Raw genomic sequence first — 25,776 nt, forward strand, 5'->3', positions numbered from 1 at the left:
TGTAAACGAAAAATTTCGTAGTTGGTGACATTCAGCAACTTTATTTTCTAAATTCTAGCGTTGTCATGTGCTTTTAGATATCGCAAATCGCTTTAAGCAATTTATCTATTGTCGCTAAAATAAAAAAAAGTTAACAAGTCGCCAAACCAAGTGTCGTACCGTTAACGGAAAAGTACTAACATATGAAAGTAAAGCACAAAAATTTCGAAAGTGTCCAGAATTTGGCCACAACTGTATTTTTTCACGTAAAGGTAACTTTTTTCCGGGTATTCCTTTTGGGTTGTCTGATAAAACTCTTTTGCAGTCGGTTACGGTGTGCGTGCGAGAGAATATGACGGTGGAAGACATCTTATGGAGCGCCTGCCTCAAGAAGCAGCTGGCTCCTTCTGACCACTTCCTGCGCCTTAGGAGGGAGGGACCCGATGGCACGGAAGACTACTACACCCCTCAAAGGTCCGATCTCTTCGACTCACTGGTGAGCATTGATATTTCATTTCCCAGGTCCTACCTCTCGGCAGGAAATTTCAGGATTACCATGTAGCATTAACAATCCAGAGACCCCGTAACCTACAATTTTCTTACAGGGTTCGTACGGTCCTTCAAAACTCCTCCAATACTCCTTCATTTAGGATTTTTTTTTTTTTTTTTGAAGGGCCCTTCAGACTCCTTCATTTTGGTTTTAACTCCTTCAAAACTCCTTCTTTTTTAGTTCAAGACTACATAATCTTCCTCTGTGACAGTAATTTAAATTATTTCAAACGACAACTAAGCTTTATCACATCGTTACAAGGGCGAAGGTATTAGGGCGATTTTATTGTAGTAATTTCGTATGTTTATTTTATTTTTTTTTATAAAGATGTGATTTACAAATTGATAATTTAATTAAAAGTTGAAGGTGAAAATATTAGATGACTAAGACATTTCAAAAGCTTTTCAAGTTTTATGATTATTGCTTTCCCCCCCCCCCCCCCCACCACACTCTCAACAGCAAAAGTCAGTTTGTCTAATTATTATTTAAATATTTAAAAATACTTAAGCGGACGTACTATATTAAGTGATTTTGTTAAAGAAAACAATTGCTTCGTAAATTGCAGTTTTGACATTCTAAAAAGGTCATCTATGTGTGATGTCATACCTTAAAGGGGGAGATGGGTTCATGAAATTGTGACAAGGGGAAGAGCAAGAGTGACAAAAAGTGACATCACTCAGTTATTATAACAACATTTTTATGCAAAATATGACATTTGACCAAAGGAGAAATAAGGTTAAGTGTGACAAAGGGGGAAGAGGATCAAATACGTTGTAAAAAAGTCTGACATCATTTAAGGACAGCCCAAAAGTACTCCTTCAAAATCTCATTCTGCTCCTTCAGAACTCCTCCTAAGCTCCTTCATTTTATTTCTGAAATTTAGTACGAACCCTGTATTAACCTGTTTGTGTGGATCTTGGGGATCGCCCATCCCCATCGTCGGGGATGAGCGCTTGCGCTTGCGCTTGCGCTTGAGTTCAGGCGCTTGCCCGACGATGGGGATGTCGTCGCTTCAGAGCAACAGTAGGATATCTTAGTGTTATTCCTGGGATTAGATGTCTTACTGTTGCTCTGAGGCGACGATATTTATTTACATCACAAGAGAGCGCTGTCTCCTGGTCGCTGGTGCTCACAGATCCTGGAAGATTGCTTCACAACCTTATTTGGTTCGCGAATATTTTTTTTTCTTCGATTAGGAGGAATCAGATTAAAATACTCGTTACGATTAGAACCAAAATGAAAATCTCCCTCCCCCCCTTAGAAAGTAGAATTGAAGCAATGAGCATATTTTGTATCTACTAGTTTGTATTTGTATCTACTAGTTTTCTTCTTTTTGTACTGCAGGGAAACATGAGAAAGTTGACCGATTGAGGGCAGTTCTTTAGTGGTCAATTTAGACAGTATACGAATTCTGCTTTGAAAGAACGTCTGGTCTTCGGAAATAATAGAAAAACTAACCAATTTTTTGCACCCTAACTCATTTGGCGCATACAAATATATGCCGTTAGTTTGCTACGCATAGCAGCTATCTATTCTCAACTTTATTTTATTGCTGCTTGCAGTTAAGGTCGCAACAGCGGAAAAGCCAGTAATAATTCTGAAGACATGTCGAAATCGAGGAAAACCATAGATGTAGTACAACTGGCTCTGGCTACATGACTCCATAACATCGACAACAACTGGCCGCCATTGAATGCGAGTGGTGTTGCGAATTTCAAAGCAAACTGGCAAAAGTTGCTTTTGTCACATAATAAAAGACATCTTGCTTTCGTCGGTTGAAACTAACAGTTGTTTATTTTGAAAATTTTACATTTAGCAGTTTCTTACTTAAATTTAACGCAGGTTTTTTTTTTTTTTTTTTTCATGCGCTTGCCCGTTTTAGCTAGTCTTGTTTGCCCTGTTTTTTCCACCAATCTTTTTTTCTCAAAACCTCCCTTCTTTTCCAGTGTTTCACGACGGTGGAGGTGTGCGCCAAGGTGCTCTACCAGGTAGAGCTGCTCCGCTGCAGCCTGGAGTCGCTGTTCGGCTTCAGCGTGGAGGCGGAGCTAGTGGAGAACGCGGAACACCAGGACGAGCTCTGCGTTTACGTCAGCCGGGTGGAAGAAGACAGCCAGGCGGCCGAGCAAGGTGAGGATAGAGCTAACCTCAGGCTTGCTCTTTTTCGTGTTACTTCTTTTTACCGCCTTATTCACCGTTAACCTAACCACACGCCTTAAACCGCGAGGTTCATTAATTCGTGGTTGGGATTGTTACCGTGAGGTTAAAATTTCGGTATTCACCGACGAAAAACACCTCGGAGTTTCTCAACAAGAAGTTACTCAACCAAACTTCATGCTGTTATAAGCGCAGACACAATATTGGCTAATAAAGATCATATGACTTTCACACTTTTTCTTCTTCGTTTCTGTTATTTCAGCTCTGCGCTTGTGTAGAGTTCGTGATAGAGGTAAAGCGGATCTTTGCTCGTGGTGTTGTTGTCATAAGCCTGATAACTTTTTTATTTTTTTATATAAAGTAGCTTGTTGGTAAAGAGAATGGAAATAGGTAACAAAAAAGAACGCGTCATCTCTATATACGCGTCTCTGAGTTCTAAAAACTCGATATATTGCAGTTTCCGTATGCGAAGTTGCACTCGGTCCGCCATTGTTTCAAATGTTTACTTGTAAAATGCGCATGCTCAGAAGCCAAACCAAGCCCTTAACCTTGCTTCCGGAGCTTGGTTAGGTTTTCCAACCACGCCTGGTTTCGAAAACCTGTCAGCGCATAGTTGAAGTTAACGGTGAATACAGAAGAAGGGGATAACTCCAGGTTAAGCGCTTAACCGCGTAGTTCAGTTAATGGTGAATACAGCGGTTAGGGAGTTCAATGAGAAAAAGACGCGTCATTGGTGCGAATTAGAGTTGAAATACGTTTTAAGAACGACTGCGCTAGTAACCAAATCAATTCAGCGCAGATTGCTCTTCCTTATTACCCGAAAAAGAGGTAAATGTTGTTGAAGACATGGACCAACTTATCAGAGAGCCACACTATACTCTGTTCACGGAAAAGATAGACCGAAAGTACAAGTAGCCAGAAGTACAGGTATGCCACTTTTGGGAATTTCTCTAGATTGAGAAAATAAAAATAAACCAATGTTATTCGCATACGCAGTCTGCCAGGCACCAATTTGTTCTTTCCGAAGCCAAACACATAATTAACGTCGTCGTGCGGTGCATTTCTTTGTTTACATTCAGTCTTTCTCGTGAACGTTGTGCAGGTTGCTAACTCGAGTACTATCTGACATTAGATTAACTTAGGGAGGCCATATTATACATTAATGTAGGGACATATCCCCGAATCCAAGGGGGATTTAGAACACTTGAAAATGTTTAGAGCACATATCAACTTTATCAAGACACTTTTGACTTCATTTCACTTCACTCCTCGAGGGGCCACAATGCCTGTCATTGTTGTGACTTAACCTGTTACGGCACCCTCGAGGCTTTTTATTAAACAATTACAACCTAGAGTTACACAAAAACCGAAGGCATTTACAACGTATAGTTGCACAAAACATAAGACAATTACAATATAGTATAGTTACACGAAGATCTGTTGGCAAGTACAGTCGTTAAGAGTGTACTTGCATTGTGAAAGGTGGCTCCACCATTGTGAATGGTGGTAATATATACCAAGTGTCAAAATGAAGGTGTGCATTAAGTGCTATAGTCGTTGTGGAATAGCCTAGCAAAGAAGGAAGGATAGTCCATAGCTGTTTTTCATTAAAAACAGGGTTACACTTGGAGTGATATAGCTGCTCTTTGGGCAGACGATGAGATTGACACTTTTGACTCGTTGACCTAAGGTTTACTTAAGTTTTAGTACCGGCAGGAGGCGAAAATATCCAGAAGCTTTCTCTGCATCTCTATATCCTTAGGCAGCAGGCAATCAGTAAAATTGAAGAAAGAAACATTCCAGATAGAAAATGTAGGAGTTTTTTGGAACACAGCCTCAAAAAAATCCAAATTTGGAGACTGTCCTCGAAATTTGATTATAGTGAATGTGGTCACCTAGAAGGTTTTCCTTCTCTGTAACGGCATAATTTCTCTGAATATATCACAGCTTAATATCGTCATTAGAAACGTTTACATCAATAATTAATTCAGAAAGATTCTATTTGAACCTCATGTGTACAGTTCCATAAGTTTGTTTGACAAAGGGTACAATATATACAAATACGTGCTCTGAAAAAATATTTTTAGTGTGTTGTAGTTTTTAGGAATGCTTCAGTCTTACGTATTTATTTCATTTTTATTTATTTTTTTTATTTTCAAAATGTTAGGTCGATTTTGATTACCCGAATTTTCGTAACACAGGACTCCAAGTTACAACTTCAACAAAAGCTTAGTTTTCGTTTCGCTTAGTTTTGTTCTCTCTCTCTTCCCCCCCCCCCCCCATCCTCTCTCTCTCTTTTTTCCTTGCAATGAAATACTATCTTATTCTTATAGCTACCTACTAATGGCTTAATTTCTAACACAAAAACAGTTTGGAGAATATTTCAATTAGCCAGTCCTATTAGACATTAAAATCGCAAATTGAGACGCATGTCTGATTTTTTAATATGTTGTTGGGGTCAGTTAGGGTAATGTAAACCTAAGTTTGCAGTTTTCAAAAACCTGTGCTCGCTGTGTAATTCGCGAGAAACTGCGAAATTTTTGGATTTTTTTTTTTAGTTTTTCCATTCTAACTCCTAAACTATCCAACTTTTGATAGTAAATGTAAATACCTGTTTTAAAGCACGTTAATTACATTTTGAACAATTTAAGCTCAAACAACGTTCTGAATGACCACTAGTTTAGGAGATATCGTACTTCAAGAATCGGCCATTTTTGGAGAAAAATAAAAAAAATTATGCTTCGATCACATTTCAAGTCAGATATCGACATAAATTCCTACTCAATATAAAAATAAAAAAAAATTGAATATATTGTTACAGTAAATTTAATTCGCTTTTCTTTAAGCTAAAAACGAAGTATGTAAATTCAATAGTTTTTTACAATCGCAAAACAAACAAATAATCGGAAAATTTGATTTTTGAAGAAATGAGACAAAACACTTCTCAAGACAATATGGAAGATCCTATTCTAAAAAAAATGGGGCAAAGAATGATATAATAAGACTCTAGTGTGTTTATATAAGTTATATGTGTCGAGGAAACATGCCGGTTATGAAGAAGAAAAAAAATGGACCAATAGTTAACAGCCTTATGCAGGTAACGCAAACGTTCCTTCCCCTACGTATCTATACATTTCGCAGTGATGAATTTTCTGCCGAATTCCGTTTTTCGACTGCAAAGTAACCTACCGAGTTTAATTTTGAATAGATAATATTTTTTATATGCGACGAATTTGTAATGAAATTCAATTATTCGAAAACGAGTGATCAGAGAAACAAAGAAAAAATTAAAATGAGAGTTCACATTATTTTTGCAAAAGAAAATGAAAGGTTCCAGGTTCCTCATATCAAACGTATCAAACATAAAAGATCCTATTCTAAAAACAGGGAACAAATAATGACATTATAAGTCTCTCATGTGTATTTCTACAAGTTATCTGTGTTAAGGAAACATGCCGGTTATGAAAAAGAAAAAAAATAGGCTGATAGTTGACAGCCCTATGCAGGAAACACAAACATTTTTTCCCCGACGTATCTATATACCTTTCACATTGATGAACTTTCGGCTGTACTTCGTTTTTCGACTTGAAAGTTGCCTACCGAGTTTGATTTTGAAGAGATAATATTTTTGAACAAAAGATTTTAAAAACTTCCTATTAGTAAAAGGGAAATCTGGACAAAAGAATGAAGACAGAATGATTTAAAAAGGGTGAAACTATTTACATGTTAGTTTTATCGTTAAAACAAATCTTAAAAATTAACTACACTTAATGTTTTGATTTTTATAGGGTCCTTGATGGGTACGATCGTACTCCCGAACTGAAAAAATGAAGGTAGTGATAGGTGGACTTTTTTTTTCATTTTACTATTTTCTTTTTTTTTTTCATTTTTGTTTATTAGAATGGGAAAGATGTTGTGAGAAGTCTTTTCAAATGTCAGATTAAACAAAGCTGAGGAGCTAAGACCAGCTCTGCAACAACAGCATACTCCTGTATATCCGTTCTTGCGCAAACATGAGAGAAATCTGAAACGGACAGGTGAGGCTGATTCGTTTAATGTTGTGATTGGCGACAAACCAATCTCAAAATTTATGTTGGTCTTCGACCAACTCAATTCTGAGATATCCTTCTCCTCTGCCAACCATTTGTTTACTTGTCGGTACCTCCGATACGAATGGAATGAAGCTACTCTTTGTTGAAGACTAACAAAGACGGTTCACAGTTGCACTCCATGCTGTTTTGACGAACAGGTGGAATTGAATATTGTCGCAGGATATCTGGGGATGCCTTATTTCCATACAGAGAACCTAGCTCCATCTTTACAGCTTCGAAACTCACTTCAAGAAGGAAAGCAATGGTGGCCTGATCAATTCAACACTGGTTCATTTGAAAAACACCACACAGTTTTGTTTTTCTTAGCCGGACATGGGAAGATGTGATATCACATCCACTAACTGCGTGAAGAAAGAATACGAATCTAAGAGCTATTAGATTTTTCCTCTGTTGAAAAAAAATCATAGAGCTGGATACAAATTAACTAGACTTTGTCACTTTTCTGGAAGAAAATCTTTTGAATGTTTGAGACAGAAACAGCAAAAAAAAAGTAGATTCACATGCTCTCCATCAACGATCACGATCTGTTGAGATGTACTGTTTTCGCCGGCGGTTCGGATAATGTTTCAACCTCTTTCTCTTGTTGTTTTTTCTCTTTTCTTTTTCAAACTTAAGAGAGCAACTCATTATTAAGGTGCCGTTTATTACACGATTTGGAAAACAGCTTCTTCTGGGTCACTCTGATGTTGAGAAGTCAAATATAATCATTTTGCTCTAGCGTGCAGTCGTTCTGGTGTAGCCAAAGACAGTACAAACGTTCCAGAGTCATTCCAGTTCTCCAATGAAGATTAACATTGACACAATTTATTAAACTCACAAAACAGCCCACAATGGAATTGTTTAATATGTTTCAACTATGGATTTCTTCTTTTGGTTTCTCTATTTGTTTCAGTATAATATGTTCATTGCACAAGTATGAACACAAACTAGGCGAACATTTATTGATTCGCAAACAACTTCAAGTTTGTTTCAGTGTGCAAAAAAAATCCTTTGAATACATTCTCTTTTTCAGATCTGTTGTAAATATAGGCGAGCATTTTTTGCTGAGAAATCTAGATCAGCTTGTGAAAAAATGGAAGCATTTTGGTCAATGTTTCCAGGTGTATCACTATTTTCCATTTTTTCTGCTTGAATGATTTCTCAATAAGTATAGTCATTCGATAATATTGCACTTAAAGTGTACAAGGAGTATATTCTTTTCATTCTAAGTTTCCCGCTGAAGTTTTACGTTTGATATGATGAACCTGGACGGTTTCGTTTTCTTTCGCAAAAAGAATAAGTGAACTCTCATTTTCATTTTTTCTTCTTTTCTCTGCTCGCTCGTCTTCGGACAATTAAATCTCATTACAGATTTGTCGGATATCAAAAATGTTCTCTATTCAAAATAAAACTCGGTAAGTTACATTCCAGTTGAAAAACGGAATGCGGCCGAAAATTCATCAGTGTGAAATGTATAGATACGTAGGAGAAGGAACGTTTGTGTTACCTGCATAAGGCAGTCAAATATTGGTCTTTTTTTTTTTTTTTTCTTTTTCATAACCAGCATGTTTTCCCAACACAGATAACTTAAATGTTATAACACATGAGAGAGAGTCTTATTATATCATATTTTGCTCCTTTTTTTTGGAATAGGATCTTCCATATTGTCTTGAGAAGTGTTTTGTCTCAAATCTTCAAAAATCGAATTTTCTGATTATTTGTTTGTTTTGCGATTGTAAAGGAACTATTGACTCTTCAGATTTCGTTTTGGACTTAAATGATAGCCCATTAAATTTACTGTTGCAGTATATCCATTTTTTTCTCATTAAGTAGGAATTTATTTCGATATTTCGTCTGAAATGTGTTGGAAGCATATTTTTTTATTTTTTTCCAAAAAACGGCCATTTTTGAAGTACGATATCTCCTAAACTAGTCACACAGAGCGAAATTTACGCTTAAATTGTTCAAAATTTACTGTGCTTTAAAACTGGTAGTCACATTTAGTATCAAAAGTTGGATAGTTTAGGAGTTAGAGTGGAAAAACTAAACAAAGTCCGAAAATTTCGCAGTTTTTCGCGAATTACGCAGCGGGCACAGGTTTTTGAAAACTGCAAACTTAGATTCACATTATTCTAACTGACCAAGCAACATATTAAAAAATCAGAACTACATCGTGGTGTGCGATTTTAGCCCCCTTTTTTTTTGTATAATATGACTACACTAAATAGCATATTCTCCTTTTCTCTGCATTCACACTGTGCTGGCAGAAAAACTTGTTTTACAGAATTTATTTATATTGAGAATTATTTATGGTGTCTTGGCGATAAAAATAATCTTCAGGTTGGCGAACAATTTCATTAGCAGATAATACCTGGAACCTACGTCACCTTAATATTTGTCAGAAATATAAAACAAGTAAAACACGGGTTTTGTTCAACTGAATGCAATCGAATAGTGCTACGAAAATCTCGAATTTTCCGGTGCTGGCAGCATTTTCAGTTTTGTACCCACCAATAAAAATTCTCTATCAAATATAAACAAACAATTGACTAACGAACCAACCGTTAAATGTGATTATCCAAGGATACTGTTATATGCCCCCTCTCCCCTCTTCCGAATCAGGCCTTTTTTATTTTTCAAAATCTTCGATGAACGTGAATGTGATTGAAATTTCAAAAGACCCTTTGGTGTTACTGCTTTATTTACCAGTTTTAGGGACATGTGAATATCATTAAATTTATCATTTTCAGTTTAGTTATTTTCAGTTACCGAAAGGATGAAAGGGAAAATCTGACTCATTCAGCCCAACTCTCGTATACCTCAGATTAACTTTGGTATCGTTTTCGACTTGGTCACATAATATCAGAAACCAAATTAGTGAATCGGATGCGGATTTGCCCACGTGACTGGCCGAAAACGACAGGGGAAGAAGTTCGACCTGCGCGAGCATCTGCCGAATTATTTCTTTTCCTGTTCAGTTGTTTCTTGTTACTGAAATTATGAAAGGTGAAACATCACTCAGCTTCATATTCTTTTTTCTTGATTCCTGTAATTGAATTGTGAAAGGGGTAATATCCTTTATTGTTTCAGTTCCTGTCTTGTTGGTTCCTTTTACCGAAATGATAAAAGAATGAATGTCCTTCGTCGTTTCAGTTAATGTCACCGAAGTGATGAAAGGATGAATATCCCTCGTTTCAGTTCCTGTTCAGTTGGTTCCTGTTACCAAAATGATGAAGAGAAGACTATCCTTCATCGTTTCAGTTGCTGTTACCGAAATGATGAAGGGATGAATTAACTCATTGTTGCAGTTTCTGTTAGTGAAATGAACAAAGGATGAGATGAATATCCCTCATTGCTCTAGTTTCTGTGTTTAGTTGGTTCCTCTTACTTAAATGATGAAGGGATAAATATCCCTCATTGTTTCAGGTGGTTCTTGTTACTTAATTGATGAATATATCTCATTGTATCAGTTCCTGTTACCAAAATGATCAAAGGATGAGAGGAATATCCCTCATTGTTTCAGTTCCTGTTACTGAAATTATGACCATCCCTCATCTTTTCAGTTCCTGTTGGCAAAATGATTAACGGATGAATAGCCCTCACTGCTTCAGTTCCTATTACCGAAATGATGAAAGGACGAATATTCCTCATTGTTTCATTTCCTGTTCAGTTGTTCCTTATTATCGAAATGATGAATGCCGCTCATTGTTTCATTTTCTGTTTAGATTTCGCAGAAACAGCCTTATGTTTCTTTTCTTTTCTCTGTTAAGCAGGCCTCCTGAAAGGCGACGAGATAATGGTGATCAACGGCGCCATCGTCTCCGACCTGGACATGATGTACATAGAGAGCGTGCTCCAGGAGGAGCTGTCCCTCTGTATGATGATGCGGTCGGCGCGAACACAGCCCCCGGAGCCCCTCTGCTGCAGGGTGGCGGCAGACGACTACATAGAGGCGCTCGTCTGCCCGCCGCCCCCCTCAGACCCCGCCCTCATCAGCGAAGAGATGATCGACAAGCTCATCGTCCCCTCCCCGCTCTACGGTCAGTAACCGAACTATTTTGTGCCGAGCTACTATAGATATCTATATCTGTTGCTTCTATTCTTTGAAATGGTAACAAATATATATGTATATATACAAGGTGTTCCGTTTTAACCTGCAAGACCTTTATTTTCGCAACCGTTAGTCCTAGATGTATACTTCCAATTGCAAAAATGTTCAAAATCAGATGCAGAGTGAAGATATTGAATGTTTGAAGGGAAAATAAAGATAAGTCAAAAAATACAAAATATAACTTTTAATATGGGTCCTAGGTCACCTAATTTATATTAAGGGAAATAATCTCCATTGAAAAAAATTTCCTACACAAAAAATTTGAAATTTGTACGATCAATCTTCACTGAGGTGTGAAACGCAGCGTTTTGTGACTTACAACACTTTTCACTCGTCGTCAATAGCACCTTTTGGGGGGAAATATAGCAGTTAACAAGTGTTTAAAATTATATATGTGTGCACAGAATGTGGTTTTAAAAATTGTTCGAGGTTTTGTAGTGTGTTTTTTCGTATCACGGAAAAAACTTGCATCTTTTATTTTTTTTAAAGCAATGAAAAATATAAGTACCTTGTTTTTCTCACCTTGACGACCTGTCACTCTTCTGAAAGGGCGATAAGTTCCATCTCATTTTCAGTATGGTCCCTTAAAACTTTGAACTGGAATATCTCCTTGAGTTTTGGTCGCAAAAATGTAAATTTTTTTGTGTCAGTAATAGTTTTTTATGCAGATTATTTCTTTAAATATTAGTTAGAGGACCTAGGGCCCGTATAAGAAGTTAAATTTTGTATTTTTTGACTTGTTTTTATTTTTGCTTCAAACTTTCAATGTCTTAACTCTGCATCTGATTCTGAATATTTTTGCAATTGGAAGTAAACATCTAGGATTAACGGTTTCGAAAATAAAGGTCTTGCAGGTTAAAACGGAACACCCTGTATATTACTTTTTATGTAAAAAATAACTTTTGATCACTAATTCCATAAAATATAAAAGAGCATTATCCGCCAACAACGGGCGAGAAAAATACTTTTCACATTCTTTCAAAACATTTCAACAATTCTTCGTTAACTCTTCAAAAAAGAAAAAAAGAGAAGAAACAATAGATAGCGCAGCGATAAGTAAATAATGCATAGAAATATTAGGGTGTCGTAAAGTGTAGTGTCATTTTCTTTTCTTTTTATTTTTTTCCCAAACAAATAAATTTTTAAGCTTTTATTTTTAATCAACGGATGTAATAATTCTCGTAAGCCTTTTACCATCTAGTATGCAAACTTTCAATCTCGGAGGTGACTTGACTGAAGGGGTGCTCGGAAAAAGTATTTTTCCTAGGGCATCCCAATATCTTTTTTCATTGGGCCCCGCCGACAGGTTATACTACCAACATAAGCTTATGGGTGAAACAACGTTCATCGAAAGCTTTTAGACCTTTTTTTACTTCCTTTTACAAAAAAGGAAGTATTGTATTCTCGAAAAAAAATTCACTCAAAAATCGGCCTTAATTTCCATTTTGCTCATCCCCGAAAGAATGTTGAGTTTTTTTTGTTTTTTTTTTTTTTTCGACCCGACCACACGTGGATATATGCCTAGGAACGTACAGACATCCGAAAAATCCATTTTGACAATCCCCGAGTTAATTACAACAAGTTTTCCCGTGACGTCCGTATGTGCGTATGTATGTATCTCGCATAACTCAAAAACGGTATGTCCTAGAAACATGAAATTTGGTACGTAGACTCCTAGTGGGATCTAGTTGTGCACCTTCCCTTTTGGTTGCATTTGGATGTTCCTAACGGGGCCTTTTACACATTTTTGGGGGGAAATCATTGTTAATTTCAGCGCTAACTCAAGTGGTGTTATAATTTGTCAAACTTTTGGCAATATATCACCAAGCTTTTGGCCGCATTTGGCTATTTTTTTTTTAAATTTTTAAGTCTGGTTTTAATTCGGCCAATGTTGGTGATATTTAAAGAGTTAACCACTGAATCACTTTAAAATTGCCAATAATGGGGAAATAAATCTGTATAAAAAATTTTTTACCTCGGTTCGCAAAAAACTAGAGGTGAAAATATTTAGTGCTTCCTTGCTTACTCCAAGGCGCTATTATCATTAAATTGGCGTAAAAAAAAGTCATGTGATGCAACACATCGGCTCGTTTCTTTTGTGGGGTGTTCTTTCCTTCATGAGCTCACATCTTCTGCATCGTGAAAAAAAAAAAAAAAAAAACTCTAACCCATAAACACGTGTATGTAAACACGTACAATCTTTGTGGTATTAATGTTGTTTTCATCAGTTTATTTTCAGCAAAAATGTCTGACATTCTCAGTTAAGTCGCTGCGTCAAATTGTGAATAGCAGCTACTTATGAATTCGTTAATTTGCGAAACATTGAATTTTATCGATGGTTTTTGCACTATCGGTAGTTTAGTTAAATTATGACTATTTTAAATATTTTGGTTCTAAAGTACACAAAAACTTTTGTGGCATACTGCATTAAGCAAAATGTGTCTCTTTTCTGGTTAAAAAAGATGATTCTTTTCTGTACTGTTCGTTGGTGCCTACTTGCACATGTGGTACCCGTAGTATACTTGACCACTGCAAAAATTAAGTCAGCACATATGCAACATTTTTTAATATTGTAAGGTGCCTTTTAATTTAGCACTTTTGAAAAATTAACCACTTGACTTTGATGCACACAAAAAAAGTTACATCTGTGACGATATTGAAGGGAAAGTGTAAACTTTAGTTTTCAATATATTTTCATAAAACCGTTCAAATATGTATAACTCAAAAAAAAATGCGAATTTTGATCTATCAATGCATTCAAGAATTTAAAGAAAAGTTCTTAATTTGCTCTGCAGTTACAGAAGGAATTTTATAATTCAACTAGCAAAAATACCCAGCGTTGCCTGGGTCAGTAATAATTGTGAGAAACAATCGCTACTTTCATTCATTTTCTATTTTAACTGAAAGATTTCAAAACACACCGCTTTGGCGTGATTAAAAATTGAGCTTCTTTCTTACTCATAAAAGTAAAATAGCGATAAGTATAAAGAACGAAATAGTATTCAGTTAGAAACGAAAGTACGACATTTAAGCATATAAAAATTTGAAGATTTTCCAAAATATGAACTCACGAAAACAAAGAACACTAAAAAAAAACTGTGCGCTTTATTTAATAAACGAGCTGATGTGAGCATAACATGACTTCCTTTTACGCCAATTTAATAATAATAGCGCCTTGGAGTAAGCAAGGAAACATTAAATATTTTTACCCCTAATTTCTTGCAAACCGAAGCAAAAAAAAAAAACGTTTTACACAGATTTATTTCCCCATTATTGGCAATTTTAATGTGATTCAGTGGTTAACTCTTAAAATATCACCAACATTGGTCAAATTAAAACCAGATTTAAAAATTAAAAAAAAAATGTCACCAAATTTTTCCCCCAAGTTGGCGACAAAACTTGGCGGTCAAAAGCTTGGTGACATATCGCCAAGTGTTTGACAAAATATAACACCACTTGAGTTAGCATTGAAATTAACAATGATTTCCCCCCAAAAGGGTGTAAAAGACCCCCTAAGGTACATTCGAATGCAACCAAAAAGGAAGGTGCACAACTAAACCCCAGTAGAAGTCTACGTACCAAATTTCAACTTTCTAGGACTTAACCGTTTTTGAGTTATGCGAGATACGTACATACATACGTACATACGGACGTCACGAGAAAACTCGTTGTAATTAACTCGGGGATCGGCAAAATGGTTATTTCGGGTGTCTGTACGTTCCTAGGCATATATCCACGTGTGGTCGGGGGGAAAAAAAATCAACATTCATTCTGGGGTGAAAAAAATGGAAATTAAGGCCGATTTTTGAGTAAAAATTTTTTCGCGAATACAATACTTTTTTTTTTGTAAAAGAAAGTAAAAAGTAGTACACACAAACACAGTCGCACACCCATAAAAAATAAAAAAAGTTCTCTACTACAAAGTGTTCAAAAGGTAAAAGTTTCTGAATATTTAAATGACTTTAAATTTATTTTTACTCTTGAAAAGCCTTGATTCAACATTTTCATTATGATTACTATTAATATTGCTGTTGTAAGGCAACGAATTTTTTTAACAATGGGTTTTATATTTAATCATTTAATGGGGAAATTACATGAAATTTACTGTTTTCCATCATTACTTTTTTAAACTACGCTTTTTAGAAATAAATTATAGATTAAGTTGCTTCCTCATAATGTAGCTATCTATGCTGAAAAAATGGTTAAAATCCGTCCAGTAGTTTTGAAGATTACCCCTGGCATCCTTACATACAGAAATAGCCATTTATGTACATAGATTAGCAAAAATACCCACCGTTGCCTGGGTCCGTAATAATTGTGAGAAACAATCACTACTTTCTTTCGTTTTCTGTTTTAACTGAAAGAACTCAAAACACACCGTTTTGACGTGATTAAAACTAGAGCTTCTTCCTTACTCATAAAAGTAAAATATCAATAAGTATAAAGAACGAACGAGTATTCATTTAGAAGCGAAAGCACGAATTTTCGCATATAAAAATTTGAAGGATTTCCAAAATATGAACTAACAAAAGCAAAGATCACTAAAAAAAAAAACGTGCACTTTATTTATTTAAATAGTACACACACACAAAAAAAAGAAGAAAAAAAGCTCTCTACTATGTTTCTTTAAGTGTGCAAAAAGTAGTTTCCAAGTGTTTAAATGATTTTAAACTCATGTTTGCTTCGGAGAAGCCTAGATTCAAAATTTTCATTATGATTACTTTTAATGTTGCTGTTGTAAGGCAATGAATTTCGGTAAGATTACCCCGGACATACATACACACAGAATTAGCCGTTTATGTATAAAGATGAGGATACAATTCCTACAAAAGCAATAAATGTCATGCTTGCGCCAGAGAAGCCTTGATTCAAAATTTTCATTATGATTACTTTTAATATTGCTGTTGTAAGGCAACGAATTTTCGTAACAATGGGTTTTATATTTAATCATTTAATGGGGAAATTGCCGCCTGCCTTGTCTAGTGGTCAGAGAAGTCTGACTGCGACAGGAAGGTCTGGGTTCGAATCCCGGCTCGGGCATGGACGTACTTTCTCTCTCTTGTCCTTTCATTGTGTGAATTTGTTGTTATGATGTGAATGGTTGCCTACCCTATAAACGGGTCCTTATGGCATGTGTGTACTGTAGAAGTCGGACTTCACTCCAAATTACGGTACAGTTGGAAAAGTGAAGCAGCGCTCCCCAAATTGCCATTGTTGTTGTAGTGACAACAACAATGGGGAAATTACATGACATTTACTGTTTTCCATCATAACGTTTTTAAACTAAGTTTTTTAGGAATAAATTATAGCTTAAGTTGCTCCCTGATAATGTAGCTATTTATGGTGAAAAATTGGTTAAATTCCGTCCAGTAGTTTTGAAGATTACCCCGGACATCCTTACATACAGAAGTAGACATTTATATGTATATAGATTACGCCATTTTTTTCTTGCCGTTGATAATACCTTTCTTTTCGCGTCTTGGTTGAAATAAACTTGTTTTCGTTCATTTTAAATCAAAAAATAATTGGCAGTAAATGTAACATTTGATTTTTAGTTTAAATGTATGCAAAATTATAACTTGTACACGATTCTTGATTGCGAAAACTTTAGTTTTTCAGAAACAAATTCATGTTTTTTATTTAGTTTTTTTTTCCTTGCATTTTATTGTTGACTAGCGGTATCTCCTCAAGAAACATAACCACGAAAAAATGTTTGAATACAATTGTTATTGAGGATACAACTGTGATAAATGGATATTTAGGAAATGGTGTTCTGTGTTTTGATTGTGCCTGTAATTATTTGCAGGGGATATGGACAAAGAGAAATCTCCGCAGACGTCCGGCAGGCCGACACCGTCGCCCACCCCCATTCCCTCGCAGGAGGGCACAGGCCAACTGTCCGCCGAACAAATCGAAACTCTGCTCAAGGTGAGAGACACAATTCCATATCTCTTGCGGAGAGTATTTTTCACATTCCTTAAATTTAAGTACCCGCCTTTAAAATCAGCCTTCCAGCGGACGGGCTCATCTGAGCAATATATAGCAATGCTAAGCTTAGAGCAGAAATTAGTAAATGGAGGGAGCAAGTTCAATCATTGGTTTAGCAAAAGCTAAGGCCATGAGCCCAAGTCATATGACTCATCATCGACAAATGGCTGATACGTTTTGCGTCAAACTAGCGAAAGAAACCTAATTTCTTTCAATTATTTTCTTTAAAATCTATCACTTGACTTGGGGTCTTTGCTTCACGAATGAAAGTCTTAAGCGATTACAGTACCTCAAAAATGACCAAACGATCAAAAAAAGTTTTATTGCTTATTTCGAAATTAAACACTAGTCCAAACACAGGGGGAAAGTTTCATTGCTTTAGTTCAAATATTTAAAAAGTTATGAATGATTTTATATCAAGCTCGCTATGTGTTCTTATGCAAAAAGAAAACTTTAAATTGATTTTTCTCAATGATCGTTTTTTTTTTTATGTGTGTGTGTGTTTTCGTGCTATAAGAATTCCTAAGGATTTTCTTCTATTAAAGATACAGCTTTAAAGTAATACTTTTTGCAATTAAGATAATATATTTAACAAAAATTTGCATTGGATAAGCATTTTATAAATTACTCAAATGTTTAGAGCATGTTATACCTTTAAAAACCAAATTTTTTTGGAAAAAAAATTACGGTTTTTTCCGTAATTGATCACAAAAAAATTTCTAGTAAACACAAAAGCAAATGAATGCACAGATTTTTAGAGATGATGATTGTGATCGTTTAGCAAAAAGATTTTTTTTATTAGTTTAAAAACAAAAAAGCCTTAGAGATTTTAAAAAATAGAAATTTTCCTAAATGTTTTTAATTTTTAAAAAAAGTAAGCAATATTTTAAAATTTTTTTAAAAAAATTATTGATTACAAAGTAAGTAAGCATGTTATGGTTTCAACAAAAAATAGAATTTATTTAAATTGAAAAAAAATTGCTTGAAAGGTACTGTGACCCCTTAACCCCCTCCATTTTATCTCTTATCATTGATTCTAAACCGAAAAGTCGTACGAGTACACTTTAATAAAATTGAGTTATTGTCACCAGATGATTCTTTGTAACGAGCCCTGTTGTTCAAAAGCTTAGCATAATTGATGGGGATGTGAATATATCATCACAGCAGAGCAACAGTAGAATGTCTTAGTGTTGTTCCTGGGGTTAGATGTCTTAGTGTTGCTCTGAGGCGACGATATAAGAAAATCCGACTCAGAGTGGTGGGAAACGTCGAATGCAAGAGTAATTCAATTATAAAGAAAGAATCCAACAACAATCCAAAGGAGGGATGTTATTGACCTTTATTAGCCAAAGAACGAGTTTGAACGGAAAATGGATTTCTACTTTTTTCATTATTACACTATGGTTTCATGATTAGTAGTTAGTGTGATTCTTTTCTTAGTCCCTCGCGTGATTTTGTGTATCATCGTCACCTATCACTGCTGCCTCTTAAGATCCTTCCTATGTCTCCATCTTAAAACAACTCATCCTACCCATAATTTTCAGACTACATGCTAGAGAGAGAGCCAGTTCAAGCAGTAAATTCGTGCTCCTAATTTTGCTTTCGGGATCACGTATGTAACGTCAAGCAAAACTTTTCTAATTCGATATGAGCTGAACCGATGCTCAAATTTTGGGCGGTGTATGCTGAATAACCGAAAATTCAGCATCAATTTAAACTAAATACGTTTCTTTTCTTTTCATAGAGCAGAAATTTCTTGAACTAATTTCCAACGTTTGTTTATCATTATTGAATTAATGACACCATTTTGACCTCATACTAAAGCAATCTAATCAGCAATAAATGGTACCAAGGAAAGAATTCAGCTACAGGAAGGAAGCTGCTTTCCGGCACTTTGACACGAAAGTTCTGAGCAGAAATGAGCCCTTGGCACTTATATTTCACAATTACGTTCAAGTCCTCACTTTTGCACCTCAAAACGACACTAACGTAAGTCACATTATCGCTATTTTGAAGGGTAGCTTAGAAACGTTTGTCTGGTACAAAGATCGGGACTTGCACTCTCATTGAACACTGGCACTATAGGGAACTCCCGTTACAACGAACTTCAAGTGACCGCTAATTTTATTCGTTGTAATGGAATTCAAGCAATGTAATGGCAATTAAATCAGGACTGGAATTCTTAGCTGAAACGGATATTTCGTTGCATTGGGTATCCGTTGTAAGGGGATTTCACTGTAATTATAAACTATTTAAAAAAAGTAGAATTACGTTGCTGTGGTTCAATGCGTTATAAGATTTTTCATACAATTAAGTAAGCACCTGAAAATCGCCATTTTTGGAATTGCTTTATTTTGGCACAGGGGTCAAGGGCGTGCACAGGGGGGGGAGAAGGGACACCTGTTTGTCCGGGCCCGAGCGTGAAAGAGGCCCAATATTTTTAAAACTAGGTTTGAAATATAGGGTTAAACAACATGGGAGAGGGGCGGAAAAGTCATTTGTGACGGGCCCCAAAATTACTGTGCCCGCTCCTGCCTGGGGTACAGATTTGTCAAGGAAGTTCATTAAGTGGACTTGACGTAAATTCTGAGCTAATTTTGAATAAATAAATGCATACTGGAATAATAATAGTTACAGTTAACCAGGAACTGTTTCCCATGGTGCTGTTGTCGCTTCAAGACACTCGAACTAGACTCGCTCTAGTTACTTCCGCTCTATGAGGAGGGAAAGAATTTGCATTGACCCATCCTTTTGTTTCAGACTGCCGAGCAGGTGACGGAGTACTGCCGCACCCCCCTCGAGCACCGCCGCCTCTCGAGCCTGTGTGGGGGCGGCAGCAGTAGCGGATCGGGGGCCTCGTTCGTGGGGGTGGCGGGGGTGTCGGCCCACCCCTCCTCCAGGCAACTCACCGAGGCAGAGAAACTTCGAAAGGTTATCACGGAGCTGATCGAGACGGAGAAGACCTACGTCAAGGTGGGTATATGCTCTCTGAGAATCATTCTATAATCAACAATGCATTTTTTTTTTCGAAAACTTCTTCCCCCCCCCCCTCTCTATTTTTTAATGAAATTCATAGCCATCTAACTTAATTGTAAGTGTAATACATACACACGGGTACTTTAACAGTGCCCGGATATATACTGAACATACTTTAATCATCATATGCAAACATTGACCCCATTATTATATGACACATTATAGAGCATAGTTGCAAGATTTTTGCCAGAGACCCAACTTAAGGCATCATCTAATTTTGAAACCTTAAACCTTACATTAAATTTACTCTGTTCTATGCACAAATACTGAAGTTCTGAAAACATAATTGTCTGTCATGCACTAACACTGAAGCTCTGAAAATATAAAATTTGTTACAATTAGAAATTAGTTACTTGCCTCGATACATATAGGGAAAAAATTTGCACTTTCACCAACTGCTAAATGGGTAAAGTTCATGTAGTCATTCACAGACAAACCTGACGTTTTTTTTCCTTCAATTTTTCGTATGATTTCGATAAAATTATTCATCATTCAACTTGGTTCTCTCAGTAATTTTCTCCGCATTTTATGTCAAAAAACATTTTTGTTTAGTGCTTATTAGCACTTTAGAAAAACATGCAAAACCATTTTTTTAAACAAAATTTTTGATTTCAAATTATTTCCTGCGATTTAAAAAAATTGTTTTAATTCCTAAAATCCTTACAAACATGCACAGCCCTAAGAAGTCCACTGGAAATAGCAATGCTAACATAATAACTTTAAATAAAAAAAAAATCCAAAGAGTATTTTTGAATCATTTTTATCATAACATTTTCAGTGCAATAGATAATGCGACACAGTCTACACTTCTTTAAAAAATCATCATTATTCTAAGACTCTCGGGAAAATATCTCTTTGAGTATTCCTAGCATGCTTAGTTTTAAGAATGTAGAATTTGAACTGAAAAATTGTTTTGTTGTTTGTGGTTATTTTAAAGAGTTGATGATGAATAATATGGAACTAAAGATCGAGATAGTTTTCTGTGATTTAACTGATTATTTGTCCTGTGTATATTTTTTAATAGTTTTTCACCATCACATTTATTACCTGCGTGTTTTTAAATGTAAGGAATAATCGTTCAAGAACTTTTACAGCTGCTTGATTTAAAAATTGTTTTTTCATTGTTTCAAGTGCAATATATAAAACTTTTTTTGTCATTCTAATAAGTCATTTCCCTTTTATAATACAAGTTATATTGTACACAGTATTGATGCAGTGTACTCTTTGTAAAAGAGTTTAGTTAGTGTTTCAATTGTTGTTTTTTAATTAGTTCTCTTTTGTGTGTAAAGATAATACTGATTATTTCTTTCTTTTATTTATATTTTTCCTTCACGCTTAACAGGTAAATATGAGTGATTTTAGTTCACTTTGTTTTGTTTTCCTCTCTCATTTTATTCTGAATTATCTGAGAAACGAGAAAATATAATGCTTCTCTTTCACTGCCGCATTCACTCTTCATTTGCTGGCTGCTTTTCTCTGTGTGCACAGAAAAGGCAGAGGCTATCCCCGCAAGGATTTCCTCGGGAATTTCAGTCTGTAGAGTTCTAGATATGAACGGAAAACAGAAAACTTCATCCTAGATAGGTAGATAAATAATAGATAGAGAAGGGTTATAATTAACCTACTTCAAAGTTGTCTAATGAAGAAACTATTGCTTAAATATTGATAAAACTTCGTGTAGAACATAATACAGGGATGATAATTTGTTTGAACGATTAAAATCAAGCACAAAATGTTTACCACCAGAGGACACTTTTTAAATGAATTACACAGTTACCCTACATTGATGATAGCTTGAAAAATTTATCACAGCAACACATGTTCAACATGACGGCCCTCATTTCTGGCTACGGCTACCTTCTGGAGAGATAATATGTTCTACTCTTGACTGCAGCGTCCTCTGGGAAACTATACTGACATACCGTGCAGTGTCTTTAAGATCAGTTAGTTTCCTCAATTAAATGAAATTGATCAAATACAGTCGCACAAATACCCACGGATTGTATGGAACTGGCAAACGCCCAGTTGAGACAAGTCTATCTGAATGAGGGAGGAAAGTCAAAATTCGATGCGCGTGTTCCGCTCATTTGAATGCGACTCTGCTTAATTTAGAGGTTAGCATGCATCTACGAAATATGTCGTCCCTGAAACAAATAGTCTATCTGGTGAAGGTGATGAAAAAGATGGTGACATTTGGGTAATGCATCAGTCGTAAATGTGTATTTCATTGAAAATGCCCTCTGGCGAGATTTCGAACTATTTTCTTCATTCGCTCAAATAAATTTTTATCCCTTCTACAAAAAAAATTGTTTATTTATAAGCAATAGTTTCGTCGTCAGACAACATTAAAGTAGGGTCGTTTAGTTATGAACACTCTGTACATGGGTAATTCCACGTCACATCAATAAAAAAAAATAAGTTTTTTACCTCATCATTTCCGATTCTAACAAAAACTGGTGTGAGGGACACTTACGACAAGATAAGTAATCCTGACAATTTTTAGAATTCTACTTTAAAAATTTTACGAAATACAGGGCTGTTAAAAAACTGAAAAAGTACGTAAAAAATAAAAAGTTGTGACATTCAAATGACTAACTTCTCTCTAACTATGGTAGAATAAAAAATGTAAAAACCATTGTAAAGCTAAGAAACAGAGCTTTCTATTGATATAAAACATGACTTTATAAGAAATGGTTTAGATTTCAAGGTCATTCACTGTGACTTTTGACCTTGAGTATCTCAACACATGCCCCTTAGAATTTCTTCAAAAAAATATATTTTATAGCTCTTACACAATTCTTCCACTACACCAAAACTTAGACTGGGATCGAAATGGCAAGGAACTGAAAAAAAAATCAAGAATGTTCACATGTTTTACATTGTGGAATTCTATATGTCAGATCAGTCACCTTCTTGACCTCCTCACCATTTACGATTTTAATGAAATTTCATGTGAAGGACCATACGATAAGATAAGTAATTTCATAGCAAGTATAAGAATGTACCAAAATGTGCTCACCTTCAATCTAATACTTTCATCATTATAAAGAAATAATTTAAATCAAATTAGTGTTACATAGCATTATAGTTTTGATTTGATTATGAGATATTTCATGTGGTATAAGTTACTTCTTTCAAAAATCCTGTGAAAAAGATTCGTATACTAGTATCGAGTAGAATATTTCCCTAAAATAATTGTCATTCGTACTTTTCATTTTTAAAAATATTTTTACTGTATTGTTATTAATACTATTTTTTATTCACAAAAGTTATTGAATTCGACGGTACGGTAATCTCTGCCTTTTCTATTTTGTTTGACATTTTCTGTAATGTTTTAATTAAACGGAACAAAATTGTATCAGAAATAAATTTCATTTGTCATAGACAGGATTTGTAGCGTCGCAAACATTTTCTTTTCTGTTTAGAAACCGGCAACACACATTTAAATTATGGAAAATATTTACGCGTTTGCCCATAACCAATTACGTATTTATTTTCCAATATTTGTATCAGTTTGTTAACTGATGACTTTAATTGATGACTAAGTTGTTTGATTGACAAATCTGCTTCCATGTTTACTTCGAAATTCGTGACAGTTTGATAACAAAATAAGGAAGGTTACAATACAACTTACTTTATTCCACGTTCTTTCTCATCTAAGAATAATGCTGTTTTGTTGAAACCAACCTTATAGTGTCTCACGAGAAGAGATTGCCGGAAATATACACGTAAAAGGTTGCTATCATATTGTGAACATTTGCCACATTCATGGATTCCTCGCTTGATGGGGGATTCTGTTCATATTGAACGTAGGTAAATTGACAGAGAGTTTTTTTTTTTTTTTTTTTTTTTTTTTTTAAGAATTGATCGCGTTTTAGTCAAAAGAAAGTTCTCCTGCGTCTTTTGGAGGATACCTTTTTGTTTTTCGTTTTAACTTTTTGAATCTTAGTTTTTAACAACGTCGAAACAAATTTACACCTCTAACAAGTATTATTCAAAGGGGAGCTGTTTCCAACGCCAAACAGGCATCATTATTCTCAAGTGTCACGTGACTTTGTTTACATCTGCTGTCAGTTCTCCGTTTGACAGAATCAAGCTGATTTTAATAATTACTGCTGCGCAGAGTGTAAGCGATAATTGTTATCAAAATTGACCTTTCGTTGTACCTATGGAAGCTAATGAATCTAAAATTTCAGCACTAATGTAGTTTTTTTTTTTTTTTTTTTTTTTTTTTTTTTTTTGTATCGTTTACGATTTTTGCGTTAAACCTTACACTCAATGAAAGTGTACATTTTTAACGAAATAATTATAAATATATTTTTTTAATGTTCCAATTTTATAACTGGAATAATTTTACAGACAAAGTTTATCAAATGTTCTTAAAATACCAATAGCATTGCAGAATTTGTCAATTTCATAAAGTCATGAGAGTACAAAAGAAGTTTTGCACGATTATTATGGAAATTTTAGGTACAGTGATAGTGAACAAATATTTTTATGGGTTTAAAATTCACGTTCGTTGAATTTCGAATTAATTTCACGCAATCACCCAACGACAACGAAGAAAAATTTATCTGGGCTTAAAAATCTTCTTTGGCCAGTCATTTTCAATTATATGTAATCTATAAGAAATGACAACATTAACTTAAAAGATTGCCTTCATGCATAACGTCCAGTAATATTGTTTTCCTTACTTTTGATTTTTAATGAATAAAAATTCCTTTCTGTTTCATAATAGAAACATACAGGGTGAGAACAAATGAGGCAATGAGAAGCAAAGGGATGTAAGTGGCAAAATCAAAAATTTGGAGATAACCAGTGCACATGTTAGGTGAACCTCTCCTCTGTCTTGGGGCAAGAGATGGTACTAGTAGCCCTGGTAGTTGCTGCTATACAAATACAAAAGTGACGACCAGCAACAGGCTCTGGGCCCAGCTAGACTGGTCCTAGTCAATTTACAATCCCCAGTGAAGATCAATGGCCCTCTTAAAACTATCTACTCCCGTGCTCATTCCCACCTCTTCCGGTAAAGTGTTCCAAGGTTCCCCTACCCTGCTATAATAATAATTTTTCCTAATATCCATGTTAGCCTGAGATTTAAATAGCTTAAAACAATGACCCCTTGTCCTGTTTACAGTGCTGAACTTCAGCCCTGTTACATCTTTTGTTTTAATAAATTTAAACAACTGAATCATGTCCCCTTGTCTCTTCTTTGCTCAAGACTGTACATTTTTAGCCTTCTAAGCCTGGAATCATAGTCTAAATGAGAAAGTCCCTTTATTAGCCTTGTAACCCGCCTTTGAACCCTTTCCAATACATTAATATCTTTCTTAAGATAAGGAGACCAAAACTGAACAGTATACTCCAAATGAGGTCTTACCAAACTTCTATATAAGGGCAGAAGAACTTCTTTAGATTTGTTTGAAATAGATAATGACAGCATGATTTAGAAAAAAAATTCAATGAAAGCCTACCTAGGAGCTAATCTTTAAAAGCGTTTTACTCAAAACTTGAAAGTGTCCACTTGCATCCCTTTGCTTCTGACTGCTTCAGGACTCGATTTTAAAAAGTCATATTTTCCTAACTACTGCGCGTATAACAATAAATGATACATTAATGTAAAGATCAATATACTTTACATCTTTTATTAGTTAATTTTTCCCTACATTCTAAATATTGGCGGAGGTTTTTTTTTAAAATATATATATAGTTTAAATTTCAACATTACGGTCAAATTTTAGACGAAAATCGTTTCACTCTGGAAACATCATCAGCGCAAATAAACGTTAACACCTGGTCTTTGACGTCAGTTGAAAAAACGGCCAAGAGTCTGTTCAAAATCATCACAAAATTAAAACTACAGCTTA

At 35.2% G+C, this 25,776-nt stretch overlaps 1 protein-coding gene across 1 annotated transcript in view; it reads left to right on the forward strand.

Moving 5' to 3' along the window:
- LOC129221509 (protein still life, isoform SIF type 1-like) overlaps window positions 1–25,776 on the forward strand; it is a 251,783-nt gene that overhangs the window by 192,711 nt on the left and 33,296 nt on the right. Inside the window, exons 15-19 of the mRNA XM_054856000.1 lie at window positions 305–475; window positions 2,476–2,656; window positions 10,548–10,814; window positions 16,692–16,813; window positions 19,634–19,846. Coding sequence (XP_054711975.1) covers window positions 305–475; window positions 2,476–2,656; window positions 10,548–10,814; window positions 16,692–16,813; window positions 19,634–19,846 — 954 coding nt within the window. The remainder of the gene's footprint in view (window positions 1–304; window positions 476–2,475; window positions 2,657–10,547; window positions 10,815–16,691; window positions 16,814–19,633; window positions 19,847–25,776) is intronic.

This window comes from Uloborus diversus, chromosome 4 (genome assembly GCF_026930045.1).
Source record: "Uloborus diversus isolate 005 chromosome 4, Udiv.v.3.1, whole genome shotgun sequence".
Taxonomy (NCBI): domain Eukaryota; kingdom Metazoa; phylum Arthropoda; class Arachnida; order Araneae; family Uloboridae; genus Uloborus; species Uloborus diversus.